This window comes from Hippopotamus amphibius, chromosome 2, assembly GCF_030028045.1.
Source record: "Hippopotamus amphibius kiboko isolate mHipAmp2 chromosome 2, mHipAmp2.hap2, whole genome shotgun sequence".
Taxonomy (NCBI): Eukaryota; Metazoa; Chordata; class Mammalia; order Artiodactyla; family Hippopotamidae; genus Hippopotamus; species Hippopotamus amphibius.
Genome location: NC_080187.1, coordinates 218,913,665 through 218,939,168, shown reverse-complemented (window position 1 = coordinate 218,939,168; position 25,504 = coordinate 218,913,665). Strand labels below are relative to the sequence as shown.

General features: G+C 41.0%; 1 protein-coding gene across 1 annotated transcript in view; it reads right to left on the bottom strand.

Moving 5' to 3' along the window:
- Nucleotides 1-25,504, bottom strand: part of CHRNA7 (cholinergic receptor nicotinic alpha 7 subunit) — a 111,912-nt gene that overhangs the window by 60,202 nt on the left and 26,206 nt on the right. The window contains exon 3 of the mRNA XM_057722648.1: nucleotides 1,886-1,930. Within this exon, the coding sequence (XP_057578631.1) occupies nucleotides 1,886-1,930 (45 nt within the window). The remainder of the gene's footprint in view (nucleotides 1-1,885; nucleotides 1,931-25,504) is intronic.

Sequence of the window (25,504 nt, the reverse complement as noted above, 5' to 3'; positions counted from 1 at the left end):
GGGTACTGCTCAGGGGAGCCTTGCTGTAAAGGTGAGAGGAAACCAGGGAGTCACCAGGCAGGTTTATGGGGGACAGACTGCAGCATGTCTGTAAGCTAACGTGAGTGACTCGCAGACACTTTTATGATGCTCCAGGTGATACGGGCAGTTGTGAAAGCCCAGCTCTCAGCAGGTGCCAGGAGACAGAACCATGTCCACTGAGGAAGGGCTGGCTTCCAGGGAAACACAGACCCCGCGACCCTGGCAAAAGGAGGGAAGCTGGAGTCGGTGAGCACGTGTGCAGGTGGGATTCACTCACTGAAGAACATTGCTTTAAATCCTGCAGGGAAGACCCTCAAGGGTTCCTATGTTACTTATTACAGGAAGGTACTGCAACAGGTCTCAGGCGTAGCTAAGAGTACCCCTGGGACACAAGCAGATGGTGTGAAGCAAATCCATTTTCTGTTTTCTGCCCCTCAACGTCCACTTGTATTCAACTAAAACTCACCTGCCCAAGAACTGCCTAGTAAAATCCTTTGCCTCCATGTTGAAGTGTCCCCCTCCCACTTTACAAAGAAAGATCTTTTTTCCTTCTCTCAATTCTTGGGACACTGATCCAGGAACCAAGAAAAAGTCAACTCAAAATACCAGGGTCTATGTCTATTTTGTTAAAAATTTGGATGAAAAATATTTTCAAAGATCAGATGGGTTTTAATCTTTTAACTTTTTGCTTTCAGCAAAATTGAAGGAGAAACTAATCGAGTCAGCTGATACACCCTGATGAAAACTCTATTATTTTTGGCATATAATCTGTAAGAAGTTCAAGGAACTGAGTAACATTGCTGTTACAAAGTGCCTTTCATTCTGAACTGTATATGTTACTACAACTATTTTTAAAAGTTATAGAATTGATAGCGAAATCTCTGTCTCAATTTTAGCAATAAAAACTAGTCATCTGTGAATATATTAATGAAATTAAAAGAAAGCCCCATCTCTGGTAGAGAGGTAGATTTCCAGTTCTTTATGTTTAATAATTATTTATTAAAATTTGTGATTAGGACACCTTGATGAACTATGTACCAATAATCACTGTAATCCTAAATCAATCCGAAAGAAAAATTCTTAATACTTATTTTCTGAAGGAATAATTTTATGTATATATTTACATTTGAGAGAATCAAGACAGAATGATTAATAAAAAAACTTTCAAACATAAAGTTGTATCACATTAGGATAAAATTCTGTGTGGAAAGTGGAACAGAAATATAAATGTAGAGAGAAAAGGGGACTATGTAAAATATCCACCAGTTAAAGAAGGGCTTCTTTGTATATTTTTTAAATTAATGATATGGGCATCAAATTCTATGGCATTTAACAGGTTCAATTTAAAATAGAGACTGACAATTTTATTTCTAAATGTCCATCTTTACAATTGGATGGAAGTGACATAATCTGTAGGTAATTAAACTAGGGTTAGAACGGTCAGATGTCAAGGTAAAAATTCATGAATGAAAAAATACAGCATCTCAAAATTCTTGCAGGGGTCACTAGAGCAGGAAGCACGAAGGCCTCGGGCTTAGGCATCTCTGTCGCATTCAGACACGCACAGGCTGGAGGCAGGGGGAGCAAGGCAGGCACTCCCAAGCCCTGGGGACCGGTTACAGTGCAGGCTGTGGACACGCACACGCAGACCTGCATGTTATGACTTGCCCATATTTTTGCTTTTGAAATTTCCCCAAGTCACCCTGTGGTGAAACGCGAGCATGCAGGGTGCGGTGTGGGACACGCAAAGGCAGGGTGGTCTGCTTCTCTGTTGGTATACGTGGAGGAGGGAGGGCAGTCCTGGCTTGCCTCACGGGACCCTCCCTGCAATTCCAGCACAGGCACCGCGGATGTCGCAACTTACCATTTGCAGCCAAATGTTGGTGGTCAACACTTGGTTCTTCTCATCCTTTAAAGGGAAAAAAAAAAGTCAAAAATATGGTTTATACAGTTTACACAAGAGGAAATGATACTCTTATTCACACACAAATCTGATGTTGGGATGGTTGGTGTTTGTGGAAATTAGAATTCACAGAGCACTTCCAAATACACTCCAGCATTCCCCCACATAGAAGCTTTTCTATTTATTCTGAAGTAATACACATTCATTACAGAGTGTTTACAAAAGATGGAAAAGTATAGAGAAGAAAATTAAAACCCTGCACCCCCACCATCCAGAGACGACACCTGCTAATGGTTTAGCTTTTTTTTCCTTATGCATTATTTATCATTTGTATACTTCAAAAATAAGACTGGGTGCAAATTCCAATCTTTTAAAGTCAGGTTTATTACTGGAATGGATAGAGTTTTAAGCAGATTGAAAGATCTCAGGCTTCCCTCCCCCGGGGAAAGGGAGCCCCCCTGTGAAGCTGTGGCGCCTGTGCGGACAGTGCTGCTTGGCACCCTGGGGTCTGCCTGCCCTTCCTCCCATCCCCCACAGACCAGGCAGCATGCCAGGCCCTTGACACATACCTACACAGCACACCCTGCCCAGGTGAGCAAACTAAGGGTCAGAATGGTGAGGTGACTTTATGAAGGAACCATTCACACTTGCATCTGTGTCAAGAGCCCCTCTTTTCACATTTTCAAACTGAGCGTGGGCTCCAGCAGGGCGTCAAGCCTGCATCCTGTCCAAGGAGCTCGGGATGGCAGATCCACAGAGGGTCTGCCCCCACACTGGGCACCCAAAGAAGATGCTAATCAACATCGGGCCTTTCCAGCTGGGATGCTTTTCATCATGGCTGGCAAAGCCCAGAAGGGTCTAGCAAAGGCCATGGCATGCACGGAGACAAACGAGCATATCTCATGCAATAGTTCTACTGAGCACACTGTCGTTCACTATGTCGTGTTCAATTCCCACCTAAAAAACGCTGTAAATTAGCAATTTCCACCCTCTCCAGGAGAAAGTACTTATTAATGCCGAGACACCCAGAAGCTGAGGCCATGAGCTCCTCCAACAGGAGCTACCTGGCCTGGTTCCCCGATCACATACACAAAAGCAGACCCAGTGACAGAAGGAACACCATCTGCCGGGGCATGGTCACAGGGCAGGGAAGCAAGTGAGGACTGGATGCTGCTTCTCATTAAAACACAAATGTGTTGAACGTGCAAGGAGCTGGCAGAGATTCTTTGATGTACCAATGCTCCTGCCAAAGGTTCTGGTAGAAAAAGCTGTGGAGCTAACCTCTCTCCGTCCTCTGTGCCGAGCTGAACAGTCCCCAACAGAGCCATGCATCTGAATTGCACGAGGGCTCTAGCTCCAGTCTGATCTCCAGTGCTATTTGAAAGCACTGACAAACTCTTTTAGGACATATGTCCCTTGCCTCGACTTATTAAGGAGTTGTTGTTTTTAATGGACTGAAAATTAGCCAGTGTTCCATTCAGGTGGTTTTCTTTCTTTAATTGCATCTGTGTCTTTATCTTCTGAGAGAAAGGCTTCTGTGGTTTGGGAGCTCAATTACGACCAATCTAATTAAAAGGCTTTCTTCTTTCCAACATGCTAGCTGAAACCTCATTAGAAGGAAACGGGATTTCTGTGGTGTGGGGCAGCATGAGACGGAGCAGGCATTTCAAACCGTAATCAACGCAAAGCAGCAGCCAGCCTCCGACGGAGGGAGCGGCGATGCAGGTGGGGGAGCCTCCAAAGAGAGGCAGGAAAAGCCTGCAGGACCAGCAGAGAGGCTGCTGTCTGTGTTCCCAAGGTGCCCCCCTGCCCGGATCCCAGGGCCACCCACTGACTGAGTCTCCGCTCTCTCAGTCCACATGGTGACAAGGCGTTCCACCTTCTTCCCACCCCCTTGTGAAGCACGTCCTTCTCCCCCAAAGACTGAATGTCTGTGTTGCTCCACATTTCCTATGTTGAAACATACCCCCGTTGGGATGTCCTAGGAGGTGGGGCCTTTGGAAGGTGTTTAGGTCATGAGGGTGCGTTCACCCTCATGACCAGGATTATTGTCCTTATTAAAGGGACCCCAGAGAGCTCCCTCATCCCTTCTGCCATGTGGAGACCCAGCAGAAGACAGCCATCCATGAACCAGGCTCTCACCAGACATCAAAGCTGCAGGTGCCTTGACCTTGAACTCCCCAGCCTCCAGAATTGTGAGAAATAAATGTGTGTTGTTAAGCCACCCAGTCCATGGTACTTTGGTTACAGCAGCCAAGCTGATGGAAGGCAGGGCTCTCACAGGGTCTGAACTCTGCTCAGCTCCAGACCGGCTCTCTGCCCTCCTCCAGCTGTACTGCTCAAGGAATCCAGTCTCCAGTCCTCCGGGCAGCACACAGCCCTTTCTACAAGCCACAGTCCAGTCAAGTGTTCGTTTGCTCTTTCATTCATTCACTCACGAGACAAATATTTATGGAGCACTTCCTGTCTCAGGCATTATGCCAGCCTGACATGCACAGTAGAAACTGAACAGACAAGGTCCCTGAGCTCATGGAATATAAAATGTGGGTAGAGAGTGGGATAACACAATTCGACAATGATACACCTATAATTACAAATGGTGACAAGTCATGGAGGACAGGAACGGGGCACCTTCAGCAAGGATGACTAGGAGACAGACTTTACCAGAGTGATGGGGGTGGGGTCCTGAAGAAGAGACACCACCTTTACTCCCTATGACCTTGCAAGACCAAAGCCACGACCCCTCAAACCCACTGTGTGCATCCCTACCCTTCAAGATTTTCCTCCCCCTCAACTCCCAGGGGCCTTCCCTGCCCCACGTCCTCCTCCTTCCTCCTGAGCAAGCCCAGCGGCTCTGGAAGAGAACCAGCAACCTGGGCAGACCTGTGGCCTCGGACAGCACAGGCATCGGGGAGGCAGAGTGCAGTTCAACCAGAGGAGGAAACTTCCTGCCAGTCATCCCAGCTGCTTTAGAAGGGACTAGCATGCACTTTCTGTTTCTTCCCACAAGGATAAGTTATCTGAACTTCTTTTAATGCATAATAAATCTATTTCCCATTTAAAAAAAGAAGGGACCTAGCGACCAGTTCCCAAGTTGTAAACACAGAGGACGGCCACCCTCCCGGTCCACTCAGGGCTGGCCCCTGAGGGCACAGACCAGGTGACCAGGGCCTGTGAGGTCTGCACGGCCAGGTCCCCCTATACCCAGTATCCCCGCCACAGCTTCCCAGCCTCCTCCTCGCCACCACCACCCATGGTGCCCTGCTTCTAGATGCAGTCTTCAGCTCTGCACTCAACTGCCCAACCTCAGGGGCTGCACGTCCTCAGGGGCTGCACGTCCTGCTCACTGAAGTCAGGTGGAAATCAATTCCCTGCCCTGGGAGGGAAGCTCTCTCCTCTCTCACCTTGTCCTCCTCCACAGACACCCCGGCCACCGGCCTCCCGTGCTGCCCTCGCACTTGTGTGAAATCAGGAATAAGCCAATGAGGCCGAACTCTGCAGTCACATCTGGCACAGGCAGGAGGCACAGGGGTCCAACACTGGGACTCTCGGGAGGGAGAGGGGTATGAGGCTTCCAAACCCTGACCCCAGATCCTGGCACAAGGGCTCTAAAAAAACACAGGTACCACCCCTTGGGAACAAAAAGCACAGGATCCAGGCATGGGTTCCAGTGATTCCAGACCCTCAGCAGCTGCCTGCCTATCACAGCCCTGACCCAACCTGGCAGGACAGCACAGAGGAGCAGAGCCCACACCAGCTGCCGGAAAACCCCGTGGGCTCCAATCAGCTCCCCACCATCAGGCACTCAGTGTCTGTAGTTTCAGTGTTCTCTTCTGGGAAATGGGGAGACAGTAGCTGCCCCTACCACCTCCCAGTGTGGGAGTGATGAGGGCAGTGTTACACAGGCTATGACGTGTGACTCAGCTTCAGTGGGTCCCTATGTGATGACTCTATTTCTCTCACTCTCTCTCTCTCTCTCCACCCCCCGCCCCACACACACACAGCTCCCCTGCAAGACCCACCCCCTTCCTGACCCAGGGATCTCACAGGAGAACACAAGACGCCTAGCTGCCACGAATCACACAGACCAGAGCACAAAACACCCTCAAAGCCAACCTCTCTGTTTTTTCTTTCCTTTTTTTGAAAAACAATTTCATTGGAGTATATTGCATTACAATGTTGTGTTAGTGTCTGCTTTACATCGAAATGAATCAGTTATATGTATAAATATATCCCATTCCCTATGGACCTCCCTACCCGCCTTCCTCCCATCCATCTAGGTAATCACAGAGCACAGGGCTGAGCTCCCTGTGCTATACAGCAGGTTCCCATTAGCTATTTATTTTACACATGGTAGTGCATTTATATCAAACCAAATCTCCCAATTCATCCCATCCTCCCCTTCCCCACCTATGTCCACGTGTCCATTCTCTAGGTCTGCCTTTCTATTCCTGCCCTGCAAATAGGTTCATCTGTACCATTTTTCTAGATGCCACATATATGCATTAATGTAAGATATTTGTTTTTCTCTTTCTGACTTACTTCACTCTGTATGACAGACTCTAGGTCCATCCACATCTCTACAAATGACCCAATTTCATTTTTTTTATGTCTGAGTAATATTCCATTATATATATATATATATATATATATATATATATATATATATATATATACCACATCTTCTTTATCCATTCAGCTGTTGATGGACATTTAGGTTGCTTCCATGTCCTGGCTACTGTAAATAGTGTTGCAATGAACACTGTGGTACATATGTCTTTTTGAATTATATTTTTCTCAGGGTAGTGGGATTGCTGGGTCATATGGAAGTTGTATTTTCAGTTCGTTAAGGAACCTCCATACTATTTTCCACAGTGGCTGTATCAATTTACATTCCCACCAACAGTGCAAGAGGGTTCTCTCTTCTCTGCACCCTCTCCAACATTTACTGTTTGTAGGTTTTTTGACAATGGCCACTCTACCTCACTGTAGCTTTGATTTGCATTTCGCTAATAATCTGGGCTGTTTAGCATCTTTTCATGTGCCTTGTGGCCATCTGTATGTCTTCTTTGCTGAAATGCCTATCTATATATTTTCTTCCCATTTTTTGATTGGGTTTTTTTTGATATTGAGCTGCATCAGCTATTTGTATATTTTGGAGATTAATCCTTTGTCCGTTGCTTTGCTTGCAAGTATTTTCTCCTATTCTGTGGGTTGTCTTTTCATCATTTGTGGTTTCTTTTGCTGTGCAAAAGCTTTTAAGTTTCATTAGGTCCCCCCTTGTTTATTTTTGTTTTTATTTCCATTATTCTAGGAGGTGATCAAGATCAAAAAAGATCTTGCTGTGATTTATGTCAGAGTGTACATCCTATGTCTTCTAAGAGTTTTATAGTGTCCAGTCTTACATATAGGTCTTTAATCCATTCTGAGTTTATTTTTGTGTGTGGTGTTAGGGAGTGTTCTCATTTCATTTTCTTACATGTAGCTATCCAGTTTTCCCAGCACCACTTATTGAAGGGACTGTCTGTTCTCAATTGTATATTCTTGCCTCTTTTGTCATAAATTAGGTGACCATAGGTGTGCAGATTTATTTCTGGGCTTTCTATCCTGTACCATTGATCTACATTTCTGTTTTTGTGCCCATACCATACTATCTTGATTACTGTAGCTTTGTAGTATAGTCTGAAGTTGGGGGGCCTGATTCCTCCAACTCCATTTTTCTTTCTCAAGATTGCTTTGGCTCTTTGGGGTCTTTTGTGTTTCTATACAAATTGTAAAAGTTTTGTCCTAATTCTGTGAAAAACATCATTGGTAATTTGGTAGGGATTGCACTGAACTTGTGGATTGCTTTCGGATAGTATAGTCATTTTCACAATATTGATTATGCCAACCCAGGAGAATGGTATAGCTTTCCAGCTGTTTGTGTCAGCTTTGAATTCTTTCATCAGTGTTTTATAGTTTTCTGAGTAAAAGAGGTCTGTTGCCTCCTTAGGTAGGTTTATTCCTAGGTATTTTATTTCTTTTGTTGCGATGGTAAATGGGATTGTTTCCTTAATTTCTCTTTCCAATCTTTTGTTGTTACTGTATAGGAATGAAAGACATTTCTGTGTGTTAATTTTGTATCCTGCAAACCTTACAAAATTCATTGATTAGTTCTAGTAGTTTTCTGGTGGCATATTTAGGATTTTCAATGTATAGTATCATGTCATCTGCAAACAGTGACAGTTTTACTTCTTTTCCAATTTGTATTCTTCTTCTACTCTGACTGCCCTGGCTAGGACTTCCAATACTATGTTGAATAATAGTGGTGAGAGTGGACATCCTTGTCTTATTCCTGATCTTAGAGGGAATGCTTTCAGTTTTTCACCATTGAGAATAATGTTGGCTGTGGGTTTGTCATATATGGCCTTATTATGTTGAGGTAGGTTTTCTCTATGCCCACTTTCTGGAGAGTTTTTATCATAAATGGGTGTTGAATTGTGCCAAAAGCTTTTATGCATCTATTGAGATGATCATACTAATTTTATTCTTTAATTTGTTAATATGGTGTATCATATAGGGTTTTTTTGCATATATTGAAGAATGCTTGCATCCCTGGGATAAATCCCACTTGATCATTATGTATGATCCTTTTAATGTACTCTTGGATTCTGTTTGCTATTATTTTGTTAAGGATTTTTGTGTCTATGTTCATCAGTGATACTGGTCTGTAATTTTCTTCTTTTGTGATATCTTTGTCTGGTTTTGGAATCAAGGTGGTGGTGGTCTTGTAGAATGAGTTTGGGAGTGTTCCTCCCTCTGAAATTTTTTGGAAGAGTTTAAGAAGGACAGGTGTTAACTCTTCTCTAAATGTTTGACAGAATGTGCCTGTGAAGCCATCGGGGCCTGAACATTTGTTTGTTGGAAGATTTTTAATCACAGTTTCAATTTCATTCCTTGTGATTGGTCTGTTTATATTTTCTAATTCTTCCTGGTTCAGTCTTGGAAAGTTGTACCTTTCTAAGAATTTGTCCATTTCTTCTACGTTGTCCATTTTGGGGCACACAGGTGCTTGTAACATTCTCTTATGATCCTTTGTATTTCTGTGGTGTCAGTTGTAATTTCTCCTGTTTCATTTCTAATTTTATTGATTTGAGTTCTCTCCCTTTTTTTTCCTTGATGAGTCTGGCTAAAGGTTTATCAATTTTATCTCCTCAAAGAACCAACTTTTAGTTTTATTGATCTTTGCTATTGTTTTCTTCATTTCTATTTCATTTATTTCTGTTCTGATCTTTATGATTTCTTTCCTTCTAACTTTGGGTTTTCTTTGTTCTTTTCCTAGTTGCTTTAGGTGTAACATTAGATTATTTGAGATTTTTCCTGTTTCTTGAGGTGAGCTTGAATTGCTATAAACTTTCCTCTTAAAACTGCTTTTGCTGCATCCTGTAGGATTTGGATTGTCATGTTTTCATTGCCATTTATTTCTAGGCATTTTTTAATTTCTTCTTTTCTTCAGTGATCTCTTGGTTACTTAGCAGTACACTGTTTAGCCTCCATATATTTGTGATTTTACAGGTTTTTTTTTTTTTTCCTGTAATTGATTTCTAATCTTATAGCATTGTGGTTGGAAAAGATGCTTGATACAATTTCAATTTTCTTAAATTTTCTAAGGCTTGATTTGGGACCCAAGATGTGATCTATTCTGGAGACTGTTCTGTGTGCACTTGAGAAGAAAGTGTATTCCTCCACTTTCAGGTGCAATGTCCTATAAATATCAATTAAGTCTATCTGGTCTGTTGTGTCATTTAAAGCTTGTGTTTCCTTATTTATTTTCTGTCTGGATGATCTGTCCATTGGTGTAAGTGGAGTGTTAAAGTCCCCCACTATTACTGTGTTACTGTCCATTTCCACTTTTATAGCTGTTAACATTTGCCTTACATATGGAGGTGCCCCTATGTTGGGGGCATAAATATTTATAATTGTAATGTTTTCTTCTTGGATTGATCCCTTGATCATTATGTAGTGTCCTTCCTTGTTTCCTATAACAGTCTTTATTTTAAAGTCTATCTTGTCTGATATTAGAATTGCTACACCAGCTTTCTTTTGATTCCTATTTGCTTGAAATATCTTTTTCCATCCCCTCATTTTTGGTATGTATGTTTCCCTAGGTCTGAAGTGGTTCTCTTGTAGACAGCATATACACAGGTTTTGTTTTTGTATCCATTCAGCCATCTGTGTCCTTTGGTTGGAGCATTTAATCCATTTACATTCAAGGTGATTATGGATATGTGTGTTCTTATTACCATTTTCTTAATTGATTTGGATTTCTCTTTGTTAGTCTTTTTCTTCTATTGTGTTTCCCGCTTAGAGAAGTTCCTTTGGCATTTGTTGTAAAGCTGGTTTTGTGGTGTTGGATTCTCATAGCTTTTGCCTGTCTGTAAAACTTTTGATTTCTCCATCAAATCCAAATGAGATCCTTGCTAGGCAGAGTAATCTTTGTTGCAGGTTTTTCCCTTTCATCACTTTAAATATATCCTGGCCACTCTCTTCTGGCCTGCAGAGTTTCTGCTGAGAAAATCAGCTGATAACCTTATGGGGATTCCCTTGTATGTTATTTGTTGCTTTTCACTTGCTACTTTTAATATTTTTTCTTTGAATTTAATTTTTATTAGTTTTATTAATATGTGTCTTAGTGTGTTTCTCATAGGGCTTATCCTGTATGGGACTCTCTGTGCTTCCTGGACTTGGGTGGCTATTTCCTCTCTCATATTAGGGAAGTTTTTGTGTATAATCCCTTCAAATATTTTCTCTGGCCCTTTCCCTTTCTCTTCTTCTTCTGGAACCCCTATAATTCAAATGTTGTTGCATTTAATGTTGTCCCAGAGGTCTCTGAGACTGTCCTCAATTCTTTTCATTCTTTTTTCTTTATTTTGCTCCTTGGCATTTATTTCCACCATTCTATTTTCCAGCTCACTTATTTGCTCTTCTGCATCAGTTATTCTACTATTGACTCCTTCTAGTGTATTTTTCATTTCAGTTATTGTGTTGTTCATCACTGTTTGTTTGTTCTTTAGTTCTAGATGTTTGTTAAACATTTCTTATATTTTCTTGATCTGTGCTTTCATTCTATTTTGGAGATTTGGGATCATCTTAACTATCATTATTCTGAATTCTTTTTCAGATAGGTTGCCTATTTTCTCTTCATTTATTTGGTCTTGTAAGTTTTTACCTTGCTCCTTTGTCTGTAATGTATAGTTTTATCATCTCTCTTTTTTTTTTTTTTTTTTTTTTTGATTGGTGGGGCTGTATTCCTGTCTTACTGGTTGTTTGGCCTGAGGCATCCAGCACTGGAGTTTGCAGACAGTGAGGTAGAGCTGGGTCTTTGTGCCGAGATGAGAACCTCTGGGAGATCTCACTCCAATTAATATTCCCTGGGGTCTGAGGTTCTCTGTTAGTCCAGCAGTTTGGACTTGGCACTCCCACCACAGGAGCTTAGGTCTGACCCCCAGCCTGGGAACCAAGATCCCACAAGCCACATGGTGAGGCAAAAGAAAGGAAAAAAAAAGAAGCAGTACAACAACAAAGAATAAAATAAAATTAGAAAGATAAAAAACATATTAGGAAAAAAAAAATATAATTAAAACAACTGCAACAAGGTAAAACATAACCACAACAGAAAAAAAGGAATAACAAAGTATAAAGAATAAAATAAAATTAGAAAAATAAAAAATTGTTAGAAAAAATAAAAATATAAATGAATCAATAATAAGGTAAAACAGAACCACAACCTAAAAGAAGAAAACAAATTTTAAAAATTAAAATTAAATAAATAAATAAGGCCAGAAAAGGCCTTGGATGTTGAGGGGTGAAGCTTAGGCACGAGTGGAACTTAGGTAGGGATGGTGCCTAGGCTTAGTACCTGTGCAGAGCGGAAAAGGCAGCAGGGCCTGAGGGGGACCTTATAGCGTGGAGTTTCAGATTTTGAAGGTAAGGCCCTAGGTGGGGGGATGTTGGCAGTGCTTAGGTTTAGTGCTGCTGGAGGGAGCCAAAGAGGCTCCCCGGTGCCCACATGGGCAGGGGAAGCACTGGCTGCACTTGCTTCCGTTCCTCTGTTCTCCCATGGGTCTCTCCTGTCCCCGCTGATCTCCTAACAGTAGGTGGGCCCTGCCAGGTGTAGTAACTCCTCCTCTCTCCCAGCTGCCCCTCAGAGGCACCAGTCCCACTGGTCTGGCCTTTACTTTTTTGCTCTCCCTTCCCTTCCTCCCCCTCCCTCAGAACCCATGTGCTAGAACGGGCCTCCATGGGCAGAGGACCTGGCCTGGGATCTCAGCAGGCTCCCTGGGGCCCAAGTGGGCAGGGGAAGCATTGGCCATGCTCCCTTCTGATGATTCTCTGACTTCTCAACGGTTCCTACCTCCATCTCCCTTCTGGGTGTGGGATCCCTTCCCCTCCCCCAGCCACATCTCAGGGGCACCGGTCCTGTCCCACCTCCACTTATCCTCCTCCCTCATTTCCCCGGATAGCCTACCTGGTTGCTGGGGGTTCCTCCCATCCCTTTAGGTGTCCATAGCCCCCAACCAGTGCCTGGAAGGTGCCCTAGTTGTGTCAGATGCAAACTCTGCAGTCTCCTAGTCCACTGTCTTGACTCCGCCCCCTCCTTTGTTTTTCAAACTGAGCACTTCAGAATATTTTTCAGCCTCAAAAAGGAAGAAAATCCCACTATTTGCAATAGCGTGGATGAACCTGGAGGACATTATGTTAAGTGAAAGAAACCAGACACAGAAAGATACTGCATGATTCCACTTGTATACAAAATCTAAAATAATCCAACCCATAGAAGCACAGAGTAGAATGGTGACTGCCAGGGGCTGGTGGAGGCATTAGTACAAGGGTGCAAATTTTCAGTTCTGCAAGATGAACAAGCCCCAGAGATCTCCTGTGAGGCACAGAGCCTATAACTAATAATGCTGTAGGGTAGACTTAAACATTTGCTAAGAGGGTAGATCTTATGTTAGGTGTTTATAGCACAGAAATAATAACAATTATAATAAATTAAAAAGAGGGCAGAAGGAAACTTTGGGAGGTGATGGCTATGTTTATGAAATAGACTGTGATAAGAGTTTCACAATGTATGGTTATCTCCAAACTCATCATATTGCATACATTAAATACGTATAGCTTTTTGTATGTCAATCACATCTCAATAAAGGGATTTTTTGAGTACACTCTGACTTAAGTAGCCATGCTTTTAAAAAAAAAAATCTCCTGGAATAATCATGTGTCTGCTTTAGAGTATAACCATTCTGATGTGCTACCCTGCACTCCTACAGCAGTTATTCTTCTGGATGTTACAGGGTAACATTATTCAACATTATTTTGCAGATCTCCCAATACTTTTTCTTTGCATTTGTGTAGATGCTGGGGAAAAAAATAGGTAACAACAGATCTAACTGTGTCTCAACTCTTGTTTGCAGAGAAAGTTGCCAGATAACATAAATTCTTATTTATGTAGCACTCTGTAGTTTCTTTTTTTTTTTAACAAGAATCACACCTTTTATCTGATTTAATCTTTACACTAACCATATTTTTGTCCTGTTTCTACAGAAAAATAAATTGAGAGACTGTGATTTTCCCTGAGTCAGCACAATATTAGGGCTGAGAAAAGACTCATATCCAGAATAAGAAATAAATGCCTACAAATCATTAAGAAGAAGGCAGACAATGCAACAGAAAAATGGGCAAAAGATGAACAAGCCCATGATTTTCACCACAGAGGATACCAGTAAATGATACCTGAAAATAACATAGCTAAACCTTAAATAGAGTTTGTAGTCTTCTGCATGTCATACACACACATGCACCCATGTACACTTTTTTTTTTTGCAAACTCATTACAGTCTTGTGAAAACCACCCAGCAAACTCAGTACTATTATTATTATTCTCATCTAATAATGGGGATTAGGGAAGAACTCCCAAATTTAACTGTATATGTCTCTGTTCTGAGTGTTTTGCAGTGAGCCTACATCACCTTTATAATCCAGGGGGAAGGGTGTACAAAGATATAAACTGTGAAACCAAACAAGCCCATGGCCCTAAGTCCTGCAGCTCGTGTGGAAGCTGAGACCTAACCCCTCACCTGTTTAGCTCAACAGCCACCAGTGTTTCAGCCACCAGGTGACTCTGTTTCCAATATCCTAACAGGAAACACTTTGGTGATGGTCATAGAAAATGGTTCCCTTTGGTATCTGTACAGCACAGAAGTTCTCAAAGTACAGGCTGGGAACCTCTGAGTTTCTGAGATGCTTTCAGAGGATCAGTGAAGTCACAACTTTTTCACAATCCTTAGACGTTATTAGCCTGTTTCACCCTCATTACTCATGAGCAGTTGGTAGAGCCCTGCAAAGGCCACGTGACATATGATGCAGCAGAATGACTGCAGAAGCGGATCAGAGAATCCAGCTCTCTTCTACGAAGCTGAGCATTAAGGAGATTTGCAAACATATAAAACAATGCCACCCTTCTCACGACTATTTTTTTCCTGAGAAAATGTGTTATTTTTCTTAAAATATTGTTATGGTAACAAGGCACAGGTTTATTATAATTTTAAATAATTCATTGACTTGAAAATGTTTTCTCAGTTTTTATTTCAAACATGGTAATAAATATTGATAGGTGTAACCCATGTAAAAAAAAAATGGGGGGTGGGGGATGGAATCTGCAATAACTTACACGAGTAGAGGGGTCCTGAAGCTTAGCAGTTTGAGAACCACCGGTGCAGGCCTGGCACTCCTGAGACATCACTGTTCTTGGACTCAGGGCCCAGCCCCATCACTCTTCTCATTTGGGGGTTGCTCAGGGTCTGTGTCTTGAGGTACAGTGTGAAAAGTTTCCCCAGCCTCCCCAGGGAGGGGCGAGGGGTTCAAGGATGTGCTTTTAACTAGGACTGAAAGGCCTTATTTCCACTTCTGTTAGAGGAAAAGCCTCCCCGTCTCCCCACAAAAGACCCAAATCTGGAAGAATGAAGCCTGAGGCATGGATCATGAGAGCAGAACCAGAGAAGAGACTCTATTTTGAGTCAGCAGGTCTGGAAAGTGGAGGAAGCAGTGGAAGGGCCGGGGGATTACGGATGCAGGAGAGAAGCGGGAGAGAGGTAGAGCAGCCACACCAGTGAACCACCACTCAAGCTTTATCTGAACTCCCCCTGGACAGAAACAATAAATTTCCCTTTCCTGAAGCCATCATCCTAACTAAATCAGTGTCTAAGCATCCCCTTCACAAACACAGCACACATGACAGGTTATCTCTGGCAGGACTCAAAGCAATGAACTGCATGCACTGCTGGACTCCACAAATACCCAGCTCATGGAAACGGTGCAGGAGCTTCAGCATCAGGCTTCTCCAACGAACTCTCTCATGAACCTGGTTGTAGCAAGTCCCATCAAAACGAGGTCCTCTAAAAACATGAGCTAGTGGTAAAGGGATCTCAACAGTACCTTTGGTACCAAGGTGGGTTCAAAAGGTCAAAGATAGGGAAGGAGATGAGATACATGAAGGAAGGCAGGAGCCAGAAGTGAAAGCAGTAATGTTTTCTTCATTTGTTATTTGACATTTATAACATTTCTACAAGCAATGTAGATTAACCAGTTTAATAAATTAAGCAAAAGTAAAGATCACATAAAAGGAAAGAATAATATGAAAAAAAATTACCACCATTACAGCACAAAAAATTTAAAATTATGAGTAGACACACCCTCATAAGGCATGGGCAAGATGAAAAAAAACTGGAATGGCAGATTCACAAACATAGTTTGGCAATGAATGAATGAATACACAAATAATTTAAAATAGCAAATGCAAGGAAGAAAGGAAGGCAAGCAGATAAACACAACTGAAATACAAAGTATAATCTGGAAAAAAGCCAATAAAGACGAGCATGCTTCCTGTGGGTTCTTTCTACTATATAATTAAATAAAGCCTTGGATCAAATTAAACATGATTTCAAAGATGAGATTATAAAATACCCAAATGAAAAAAAAGGGAGACTGCAGAGCTAAGCAAATAAACTGAGAACCAAAACAACATGGTTACATGGCTAATAAATGAGAACCAGAAAGGAACAAAACAGACTCAGCTGAAAACTGAATTACTGGCATGAAGGCAAGGCATGAGATAACCACAGTGTGTGTAGAGGAAAAACACAAAGAGATTAAGTCAATTAGAGAAGAGGACACAGAGGTGCCACAAGGAGGACACAACTTGAGCCGAAATGGAGAATACGTACGTGGGAAACAGAAAGTGTCCTGGGACCACACACAGGAGACATACTTCTGGTTCTAACAAAACAGCCAAATCCATGACCTGAACACTGTCCTGCCTACCAAACACCTAGAGATGCTAGAGGAAATCACAGAAATGTCTTCTTAAATGCAAATAGAAGCTCACAAAAAAGGAATAGAAATCTTCAAAAACAAAAAATCTAAGAGGAAACCGAAAAGTGCATACGCTGGTGTGGGGAGAGTGGTTAGAATGGGAATAGCAGTGGCCAGTTATACTCAGAGAACCTGAGCAATGCCTCCATGGGACTGAAGGCAAGGCTTCAACTCTGCAGGTGAGGGGAGCTGAACTGCACCCCACATCCAGCCACGGAGCACAGGGATCTTGAAGAGCCAACCACCAGGAGGAAATATAAGGAGGTCTGTCTGTCTCAGTCTGGGCTGACAATGGAGGGGAAAAGGCTGCACTTATAACTCCTAAAAAATGTGTGGGTCTTCTTTCTGATGGAGAATTCAAATATAAATAATCCACAATGCCTGGGGACTCTGCAAACCAAGAAAATAGTATAAAAACTGTTCCACGGCAGTGAAACTTGAGGCACCAGACAAAAGCAGAGAAAACAAACGAAAGAGCAAACCAAAAAAAAAAAAAAAAAAAAAAAAGGCAAAAAAACACATTTTGTTCAGAAACCACAATCATGATCATGTCCTCCTAATGCAAAATATAAAATACGTAATTAAAAAAATCACCCATGACTAAGACACAGAAAACCAACTCAGCAGGAATAAATTCCCAAAAATTCAGATGAGAAATATCAGAGGGAAAATACTTACTACATACTTAAAATGATTAAATACATAAAGATATCAAAAGCACAATAGATGATTACGATACTCTGGGATAAGACGAGACAAAATAGAAGTACAAGTTTTGCAAAATGAAAAATGTAGTCATTGAAATAAACATTCAATGGATAGGTTACAGACTAGAAAGACCTGAAATAATAGTTAGTAAAGTGAAGACATATCTGAACAGATGACCTAAAATACAGGATGACATGAATTCTTGAAAGACACAAAAGATACAATGAAAATATCTGATACACATTTGAAAAAGCTTCAGAAGGAGAAAATTTAAAGAAACAATGACTGAGAAATTTCCAGAACTGCTGAACTAACCCTCAGTTTAATGAAGCTCAACAAGTTCCTCAAGAAAATGAGTATGCCTCAAAAACTAATCAAAGTGTAATCAGTTTTTCAGCTCCTATATGTAAAGAGTTCAGAATTAATCACTCCCACACTTATAGCAAGGAAATCAAAACAAAACAAAAACAAACAGTGAACATACTGAAAATCAGTGACTTTGGCTGGCCCCATGAGAGACTGATGTTGCAAGGTAAAGTAGCACACCAAAACCTGGAAATAGATGAATTCAGAGAGTCACAGACAAGATCTGCTTACCTGGGGCGGAGGCCACTAGAGCCATAAACTTGCAGTAACACCCACATGCTCTTTTTGATGAGTCTTTGTTTGCTGCAGATGAACTTGAATGAGAATAAGAAATCTCCAGTGGGCCACAACCTTGTGGACACCCTACACTTTCATGGATTTTATCTTCAGAAGCACCACCAAGTTCTCACGGTAAATGTGCAAGAAAGACCCCCTTGTAACTCTGGCATGGGGAGGGAAGGAGCAACTCTTGGTAAACAGGCCACCCAGGACCTTCTCCATAGCAAAAGCCACTCTCCAAGCTTTCCAGAGCTTGATCCCCACCATTCCTCCCACACCAGCACCCTGCAGCCTTTCTGTTTCATGTGAAGGGGGGGACAAAAGCTATCGTAGGAGGGAAACACTGCTGAAGGCCACAGCCCAGGAGCACAGACAGGCCCAGTGAAGGACTGAGATTTAGTCCTAAAACTACAGAACCTATAGAACACTTCCCCTACCCCACATCTTCCCACCACACTAACATTCCAGAATGAGGGCAGTGGGTCCTCACTGAAAGAGCTGCAGACTCCCTCTGAGGAGGGGTGCTGAGCAAAGACCAAAGCCAAGAGGGGAGACAAAAATAGATACTAGAAGAATCTGAAGCCTCTGGCACAGAAAGCTACAGCAAACATTACAGCCCAAATACTAGCCAAACTAGCATAAGTTCTCCCACGAAAGGTGTATTTATTTCAATTTCTGTTACCTATATGTAAATGTCTATAGGACAGTTCTGGTTTATAACAGAACTACAAGGCAATTAAAAGACAAGAAAAAAGTCTGAAGAGACAAAGCAAGCATCAGAAAAAGACTCTGATATGACACAGGTGTTGAGATTATCAGACACTAAATTTAAGATAATATGATCTTATCTTAAAGGGCTCTAAAGGAGAAATAAACAACATGCAAGAACAGATGGGTAATGTCAGCAGGAATATGGAAACTCTAAGGAAGCATCTGAAGGAAATACTAGGGATCAAAAACACTGTAACAGAAATAAAGAATTCAAATGTATGCAATTTGAATATATTTTGTCAAAAATGTACAAAATTCTATTAAATGTAAACATTTTAAATTAAAGAGAGAAAGCCTTTGACGGTCTCATGAGTGGACTGGGCACAACCAAGGAAAGAATCAGTAGGCTTGAAAGTATGTCATAGAAATTTCTGAAACTGAAGTGCAAAAAAAAGGAAAAAATGAAAAAAACAGACCATCCAATAACTCTGGGACAGTTTCAAAAGGTATAACTTTATGTAATTGGGTTACCAGAAGAAGAAGGAGCACAGTAGATGAATAATTGAAGTAATAATGGCTGAGAACTTCCCAAAATTAAGGACAGGCACAAATCACATATCCATATCACCAAGCAGGATAATATCTAGAAAACTAGATGCAGACCCAATACCTATCACAGAAGTAAAATCAAAATGGAGACTTCCCTGGTGGTCCACTGGTTAAGAATCCATCTTGCAATGCAGGGGATGCCAGTTCAATCCCTGGTGGGGGAACTAAGATCCCACATGCTGCGGGGCAAACTAAGCCTGCCTGCCGCAACTACTGAGCCCATGCAATGCAACTAAAGAGCCCATGTGCTCTGGAGCCCGCATACCGCACTGCAATGAAGAGCCCACACGCCATAACGAAAGATCCTGCATGCCACAACTAATACCCGATGCTTCCAAAAAATAAATAATTTTTTTATGTGGATCATAAGACTAAATGTAAAACTAGAAGAAAATGTAAGAGGAAATATGTGTGCTCTCAGGTTTGGTGATGAGTTTTTGGACACAACTCCAAAGGGATGATGATCCATGCAAAACATGAAATAAGTAAAATTGCTAGGTTGGATTTTATGAAACTTAAGAACTGCCCTGTGAAAGACAGTTACCAGAATGAAAAGACAAACTACAGACTGAGGGACAGTTTCTCAAAATACATCTCTGATACAGGACTTGGGTCTGAAATATAGGGAAAAAAGTCAACAATAAGAAAACAAATAACCTAACTAAAAAAAATAAGTAAAAGATGTGAACAGACACCTGAACAACGAAAATATAGAGATGGTAAACAAGCATACAAAAAGATGCTCAACATGTCATTAAGGAATCACAAATTAAAATTGTGAGATACTTCCACACATCTATTAGAAGGATTAATATCTAAAAAACTGACAATACCAATTGCTGAGAGGATGTGGAGCAGCAAGAACTCTCATTTACTGCTGGTGGGAATGCAAAACAGCACAGCCAGTCTGGAAGACAGTTTGGCAGTTTCTTACAAAACTAAACATAGTGTCACCAGACTATCCAACAATTGCACTCCTAGATATTTACTCAGTGGTTTGAAAACTTTTATCCACATAAAAGCCTTCATGTTAATGTTTATGGCTGCTTTATTCATAACTCCCAAAACTTGGAAGCAACCAAGATGTCCTACAGTAGAAGAATGGATAAACAAACTGTGTTACAGCCATACAATGGACTATTATTCAGGGATAAAATGAAATGAGCTATCAAACCACGAAAGACAGAGAGAAACCTTAAATATATACTGCTAAGTGAAAGAAGCCAGACTGAGAAGGCAACATACTGTATGATTCCAATTATAAGACGTTCCAAAACAGGCAAAACTAGGGCTGGTAAACAGATGATCAGCTGTGTTGTATGAGAGGTTATAGGGATGAATAGATGGAGCACAGGGGATTTTTAGAGGAGGGAAACAATTTTGTACAGTATTGCAATAGTGAACACAAGACATAAAGCACTTGTCAAAACCCATATAACTTTATAGCCTGAAGAGTAAACCTTAATGTTTGCAAATTTAAAAGAAAAACATCTAGGAAGTCAGAGGATCCAGGAGGGAATGAAAAATGTGAGAAAGGGATCTAAATACATAACAAAAGTATGAACCTCCCTGACAGAGTTGCAGGAAAAGGGTGCTGACCTAAGTAAATTCCAAAGTGAATGGAGTCTGTAAGGCACTGTACACAAGCACTGCACTCTAGGTGATGAAGCTGTTCTCCATAGAGGGTTAACAATTCTAAAACCACTGCATGTATACTGCAGTTGAACAATTATGTAAATGGATGGAAGATGGAGGGAGTCAGATTTCTCACTGTTGGGGTGGAAGGAGGTTAGAATTACCTATATGGTAATGGATGACAGTTGAAGATATAAGGACGAATTCATGTTTCGCTTAATACAGATTCCAATGTTATATATAGAAATACCACATATATGTGCACATACATGGGTTAGTATACATACACGTCTCCTTACTCCATCAATTTACAGGGCCTAGAAACTATGATGCTCCAGGAGCGATGAACACACACACCTAGCACCCAGATTTTGTTTCCTAATCATTCTCCAATAGAAAGAACCAGGGGTCCTTGAGAAACACTTGATTCCAGGTGTTGTGCAGGAAATAGACAAGATGACCTGGAGCATCTTTGAGTGCCAGGAAGTAAGAAAGTGGTCAAAAAATAAACACATAAAATCACAATGATGAGGGTGCATCAAAGCATCACAGGAACAAAGAGAACAAGTACCCAGGTGAGGAAAACATCCAACAAATCCCAATCGAAGGACATTCTACAAAATGCCTGACAAGCACTCTTCAAAACTGTCAAAATCATCAAAAACGAGGAAAGTCTGAGAAACTGTCACAACCAAGAGAAGCCTAAGGAGACAACTAAATGGAATGTGGTACCTGGATGGGATCCTGAAACAGAAAAAGGACAATAAGCAAAAAAACAAGAAAATCTTAATAAAGCATAGACCTGAGTCAAAATAATCTATCAATATACGTTCATTAATTATAATAAAAGACACCATACAAATGTCCAATGATAATAACGGGGAAACCGTGCATGGAGTAAATGGATAAATCTCCGCATGTTTTCCCTAAATCTAAAACTGTTCTAAAATAAAATATGTATTTAAAAAACTAAATCTACTAAGTGAAGTAAGTCAGAAAGAGAAAGACAAATACCATATGATATCATTTATATGTGGAATGTAAAATAAGATACAAAACAGAAACAGACGCACAGAAACAGACTCACAGACATAGAAAACAAGCTTATGGTTACCAAAGGGGAGAGCAGGGATGGGGGATAAATTGGGAATTTAGGATTAACAGATACACACTACTATATATAAAATAGATAACAAGGACCTACTGTACAGCACAGGGAACTACATTCAATATCCTGTAATAAACCATAATGGAAAGGAATATGAGCAATAATATGTATGTATAACTGAATGACTTTGCTGTACAGATATTAACACTATAAATCAACTATACTTCAATAAAATAAAATTTAAAAATATAAAGTCCTCCCCTTGTAAAACCAGGATGGGGCCACCTTGGAAACCTGTGGGCTAACAGTACTACCCAAATGATGCACATCAACCAAGAGAAAGCACTATGATGTCCTCTCTTAGATTCCCAGCTCATACTGTTATCACAAGGGCTCTAAGAGGTCCCGGAGAATCTGATTAAGCCTGTGTTTCCCAAACAGATGTATAGAATCCTTTATGTTTTTCTGTAAAATCTATAAATAATGAGTCCCCTATGGATTTTAGATTCTAATCCATCTCTTACAGACTTGTAGAAAGCTAATAAATCACCGGTGCCCAGAAATAATTTGGCAATTCATTCTAAATAATCACTGCAGAGTCTAACACTCAGAAAGGAAAATTCAACACCTCTCCCTTCCGCAGCCCCGAAGTCCATTTCCCATCTAATCCAGAGCATATTCAGATTCCTATTTCACAGCAAACAGTGAGCAGCTAAATAACCCAAATTCAGACTATTCAGACCTCTTTGCTTCTTCTGAGAAGTACAATGAAGTGACCCAGGCCATAAAGCACATGACCCCAATGACCAAGAAAAATGTTCCCGTCACAAAATCAGAAAAGGAATTACTTCAGGAACTTTTTTCGTAATTCAGGTGATTAAATAGTTTGCATAAAGTTCCCAAGTAATTCCTTGTTTCATAAATGACCTTAGGTTAAGTATGAGCCAATTAATATGTCTGGGAATATTTTTTCATTATGAACTTGGGGTGGGGGAGCAGGAAGAAAGTGCTCAGTATAGGGGATGCCTGAGCTTATATCTACAGGACAGCTACAGCTTTGAAATTCTCTCCCACAACCCCCACCTCCTCCTCCCAGACGATCTATGATCCCAGTCTCACTTGTAGATCAAAATTAATCTGCACCTACTTTTATATTATCATCTAGAACAGCAACCAATTTCTGTTCAACTTAATGAAGTAATGCATTTGCCCTAACCTGGATTCCATGGATAGATTATTAGAGAGGCTCAGGTTATGAAATAAGGACAGATTCCCAGAGAAGGAAGTACCCCCTTGACATCTTACAATCTAGTTCAAGAACTCTGATGGAGTGCCAGCATGGACTGGCCACTCTCTATCCTCTTCTTACCTGCCCTTCCCTTCCCTTCCCTAACCTCCCCTGACCAACCTCATGCCAAGAGTCTCACCTACCCCTCTGCCCTCAGGAGGAGTTTCCCAAGAGCACACCTACACTGCTCCACCAGGAGTCTGAGGTCATCCCTCTCTTCTCCATCAGAAAGGCACCAGGGAAGGATGTTAAGACAGTGGATGACACACCTATTCTTCTGGCTCTTGCAAAGTGAATACAACACACTAATAAGAATGAAAATCTTGCCCAGTAAATGGACAGGTAAAGAGGAAAGGAGTAATACTACAAAAGTTATGAATACATATTGCTGCTTTGGCAGGAAGGGGCGAAACGAGGTTCCTCCAAATATCCAAAGGGAAAGCAAGTAACAGACTGCCATTCAATATGTTTGTCTTCTCTCATCTCACTGGATTAACTCCAATATCAAGTTTATAAATAATTCACCCAACTGTCAACTAATACTACATTTCCACCTTCTGGATTCTTCCTCCTCTGGGTATGGGTTCATGGATTTTTCATCACTGACAGTAGGAAATGATCCTGAGGGGGGGAAAAAAAGAAATGGCTTCCAATAACTGTGGACCATTTACTTAAATCTGTATTCATACAAAGTTGTGTGTCCAGACACTAAGCCAAGTTGCCTATTAAGTATTTTAAAATGATAATAAGACTCAGAGCTGATGAGGGTATAATGAAACAGGCAGTTTCCAACAACCGTGAGTCAATGTAAACTAGCACATACTCTCTTCCAACAACATTTAAGTTATCTTTAGGTCAAGAGACTTAAAAAAAAAAATATTAACTTTTGGGATTAATTCCACATCTAAGAAATGATCCTGAAGAAATAATTAGACATCAGAATAAACACAGCAGTCCAAAGATTATGTTATTTATAGTGCCAGCACTGTTATAATATAAACAAGCTAACTGCCCAATAATAGATTGCGGCATATCAGTAAAAGGAAATACTATGCAATCAGTAAAATATTTTCAAAAGGATATAGTCATATGAATAATACAATAAAATATAAAATGGAAGAAAAACATCCCATAAAATTGTACTTATAGCATTACCCAATTGTTTAAAGAATTGTTTAAATTTGGCTCTGTGATGTCATATTTCTCATCCCCAGTGATGATTATGATCTGACTGATTATGTCAATACTGAACTGCTCTGTGAAATTTTCTTATATCCAACCTGTTTTACTAAGAATTACTTGACTTCACTAAGATAAATATATGAAGGGTGTGAAACTGACCTTAACATATACATAGGAGTTATGATTTTAAATATACTATGTATTTTGACTCAGTACAGAATTTTTAGTGATCACTTCAACAGCAATAAAAATGTATGAGGTCCAATATGTGTATAAAAACAGATGATTGAAATTGGTGTACCCCCAAAAAAATAAAAAATAAAAAAAAAATGTATGAGGTCCAGAAAGACAAAATAGATATACTTTTTCCTATCTCCATCACTAAAAACAATGAAAAACAACTAAACCCCTTAGATATTATATATAAATCAAACATAGGAAGACTCTAAAAGGTGCAGAGGAGACCTCAGGACCCAAGGGACAACACTGCAGTGAACTTCCTGGGTGTTCTTTTTGATTTATATATTCCAGACTTAGAGACAAAGAGACCTGGCCACCCAGAAAGGCATCAGGCACAGACAAAAAAAAAAAAAAAATAGTGCCAACAAAAGCCTGTTATCTCTAATCAAAGAGCTAGGAAACAACATGCTAGCAAGATTTATTTTTATACAACAGATACTCTACCCAAACATCATAGGAAAAAAGATGGTCCCATGATCAAACAGATACTCTACCCAAACATCATAGGAAAAAAGATGGTCCCATGATCAACCAGGTCCACAAACACCAGACTTGTACCCTCTCCAGGCTATAACAAGGCACCCTAACACTCCCACCAGGGCTGGGTCAGAGAAAGCCAGTTTGGGATCAGAGAAGGCCAGTTTGGAAGCCGTGACTTTCATTTAACAAGCTATGTCCAACCATGCAGTGAAGAACATGTGGGGAGCCCGCTTCTACCCCCATCTGGCAGTAAAGAGACAATAACCTTCCCCCTGCCCCTCCTCTTTGCTGGAATGATGTCACAGGACACATTTCAGAGAGTGAGGATTTTAAACACTGCCCAGCAGTAATGAGGGAGACACACACACACACACACACACACACACACACATTCTCAGTGTCAGTGAATGCCATGTGGAGAACAGTAACGAGGTCCAGGATGGTAGCAGGATGCACAATAGGGAGCAGGAATCCCATCTCAACCCAGCAGAAAGGAGGAGCCTGCCCCTTTCCCCTCCCCCATGTGAACAGGAGCCAAGTAGGGAATCTGGACTCCACCCTCAAA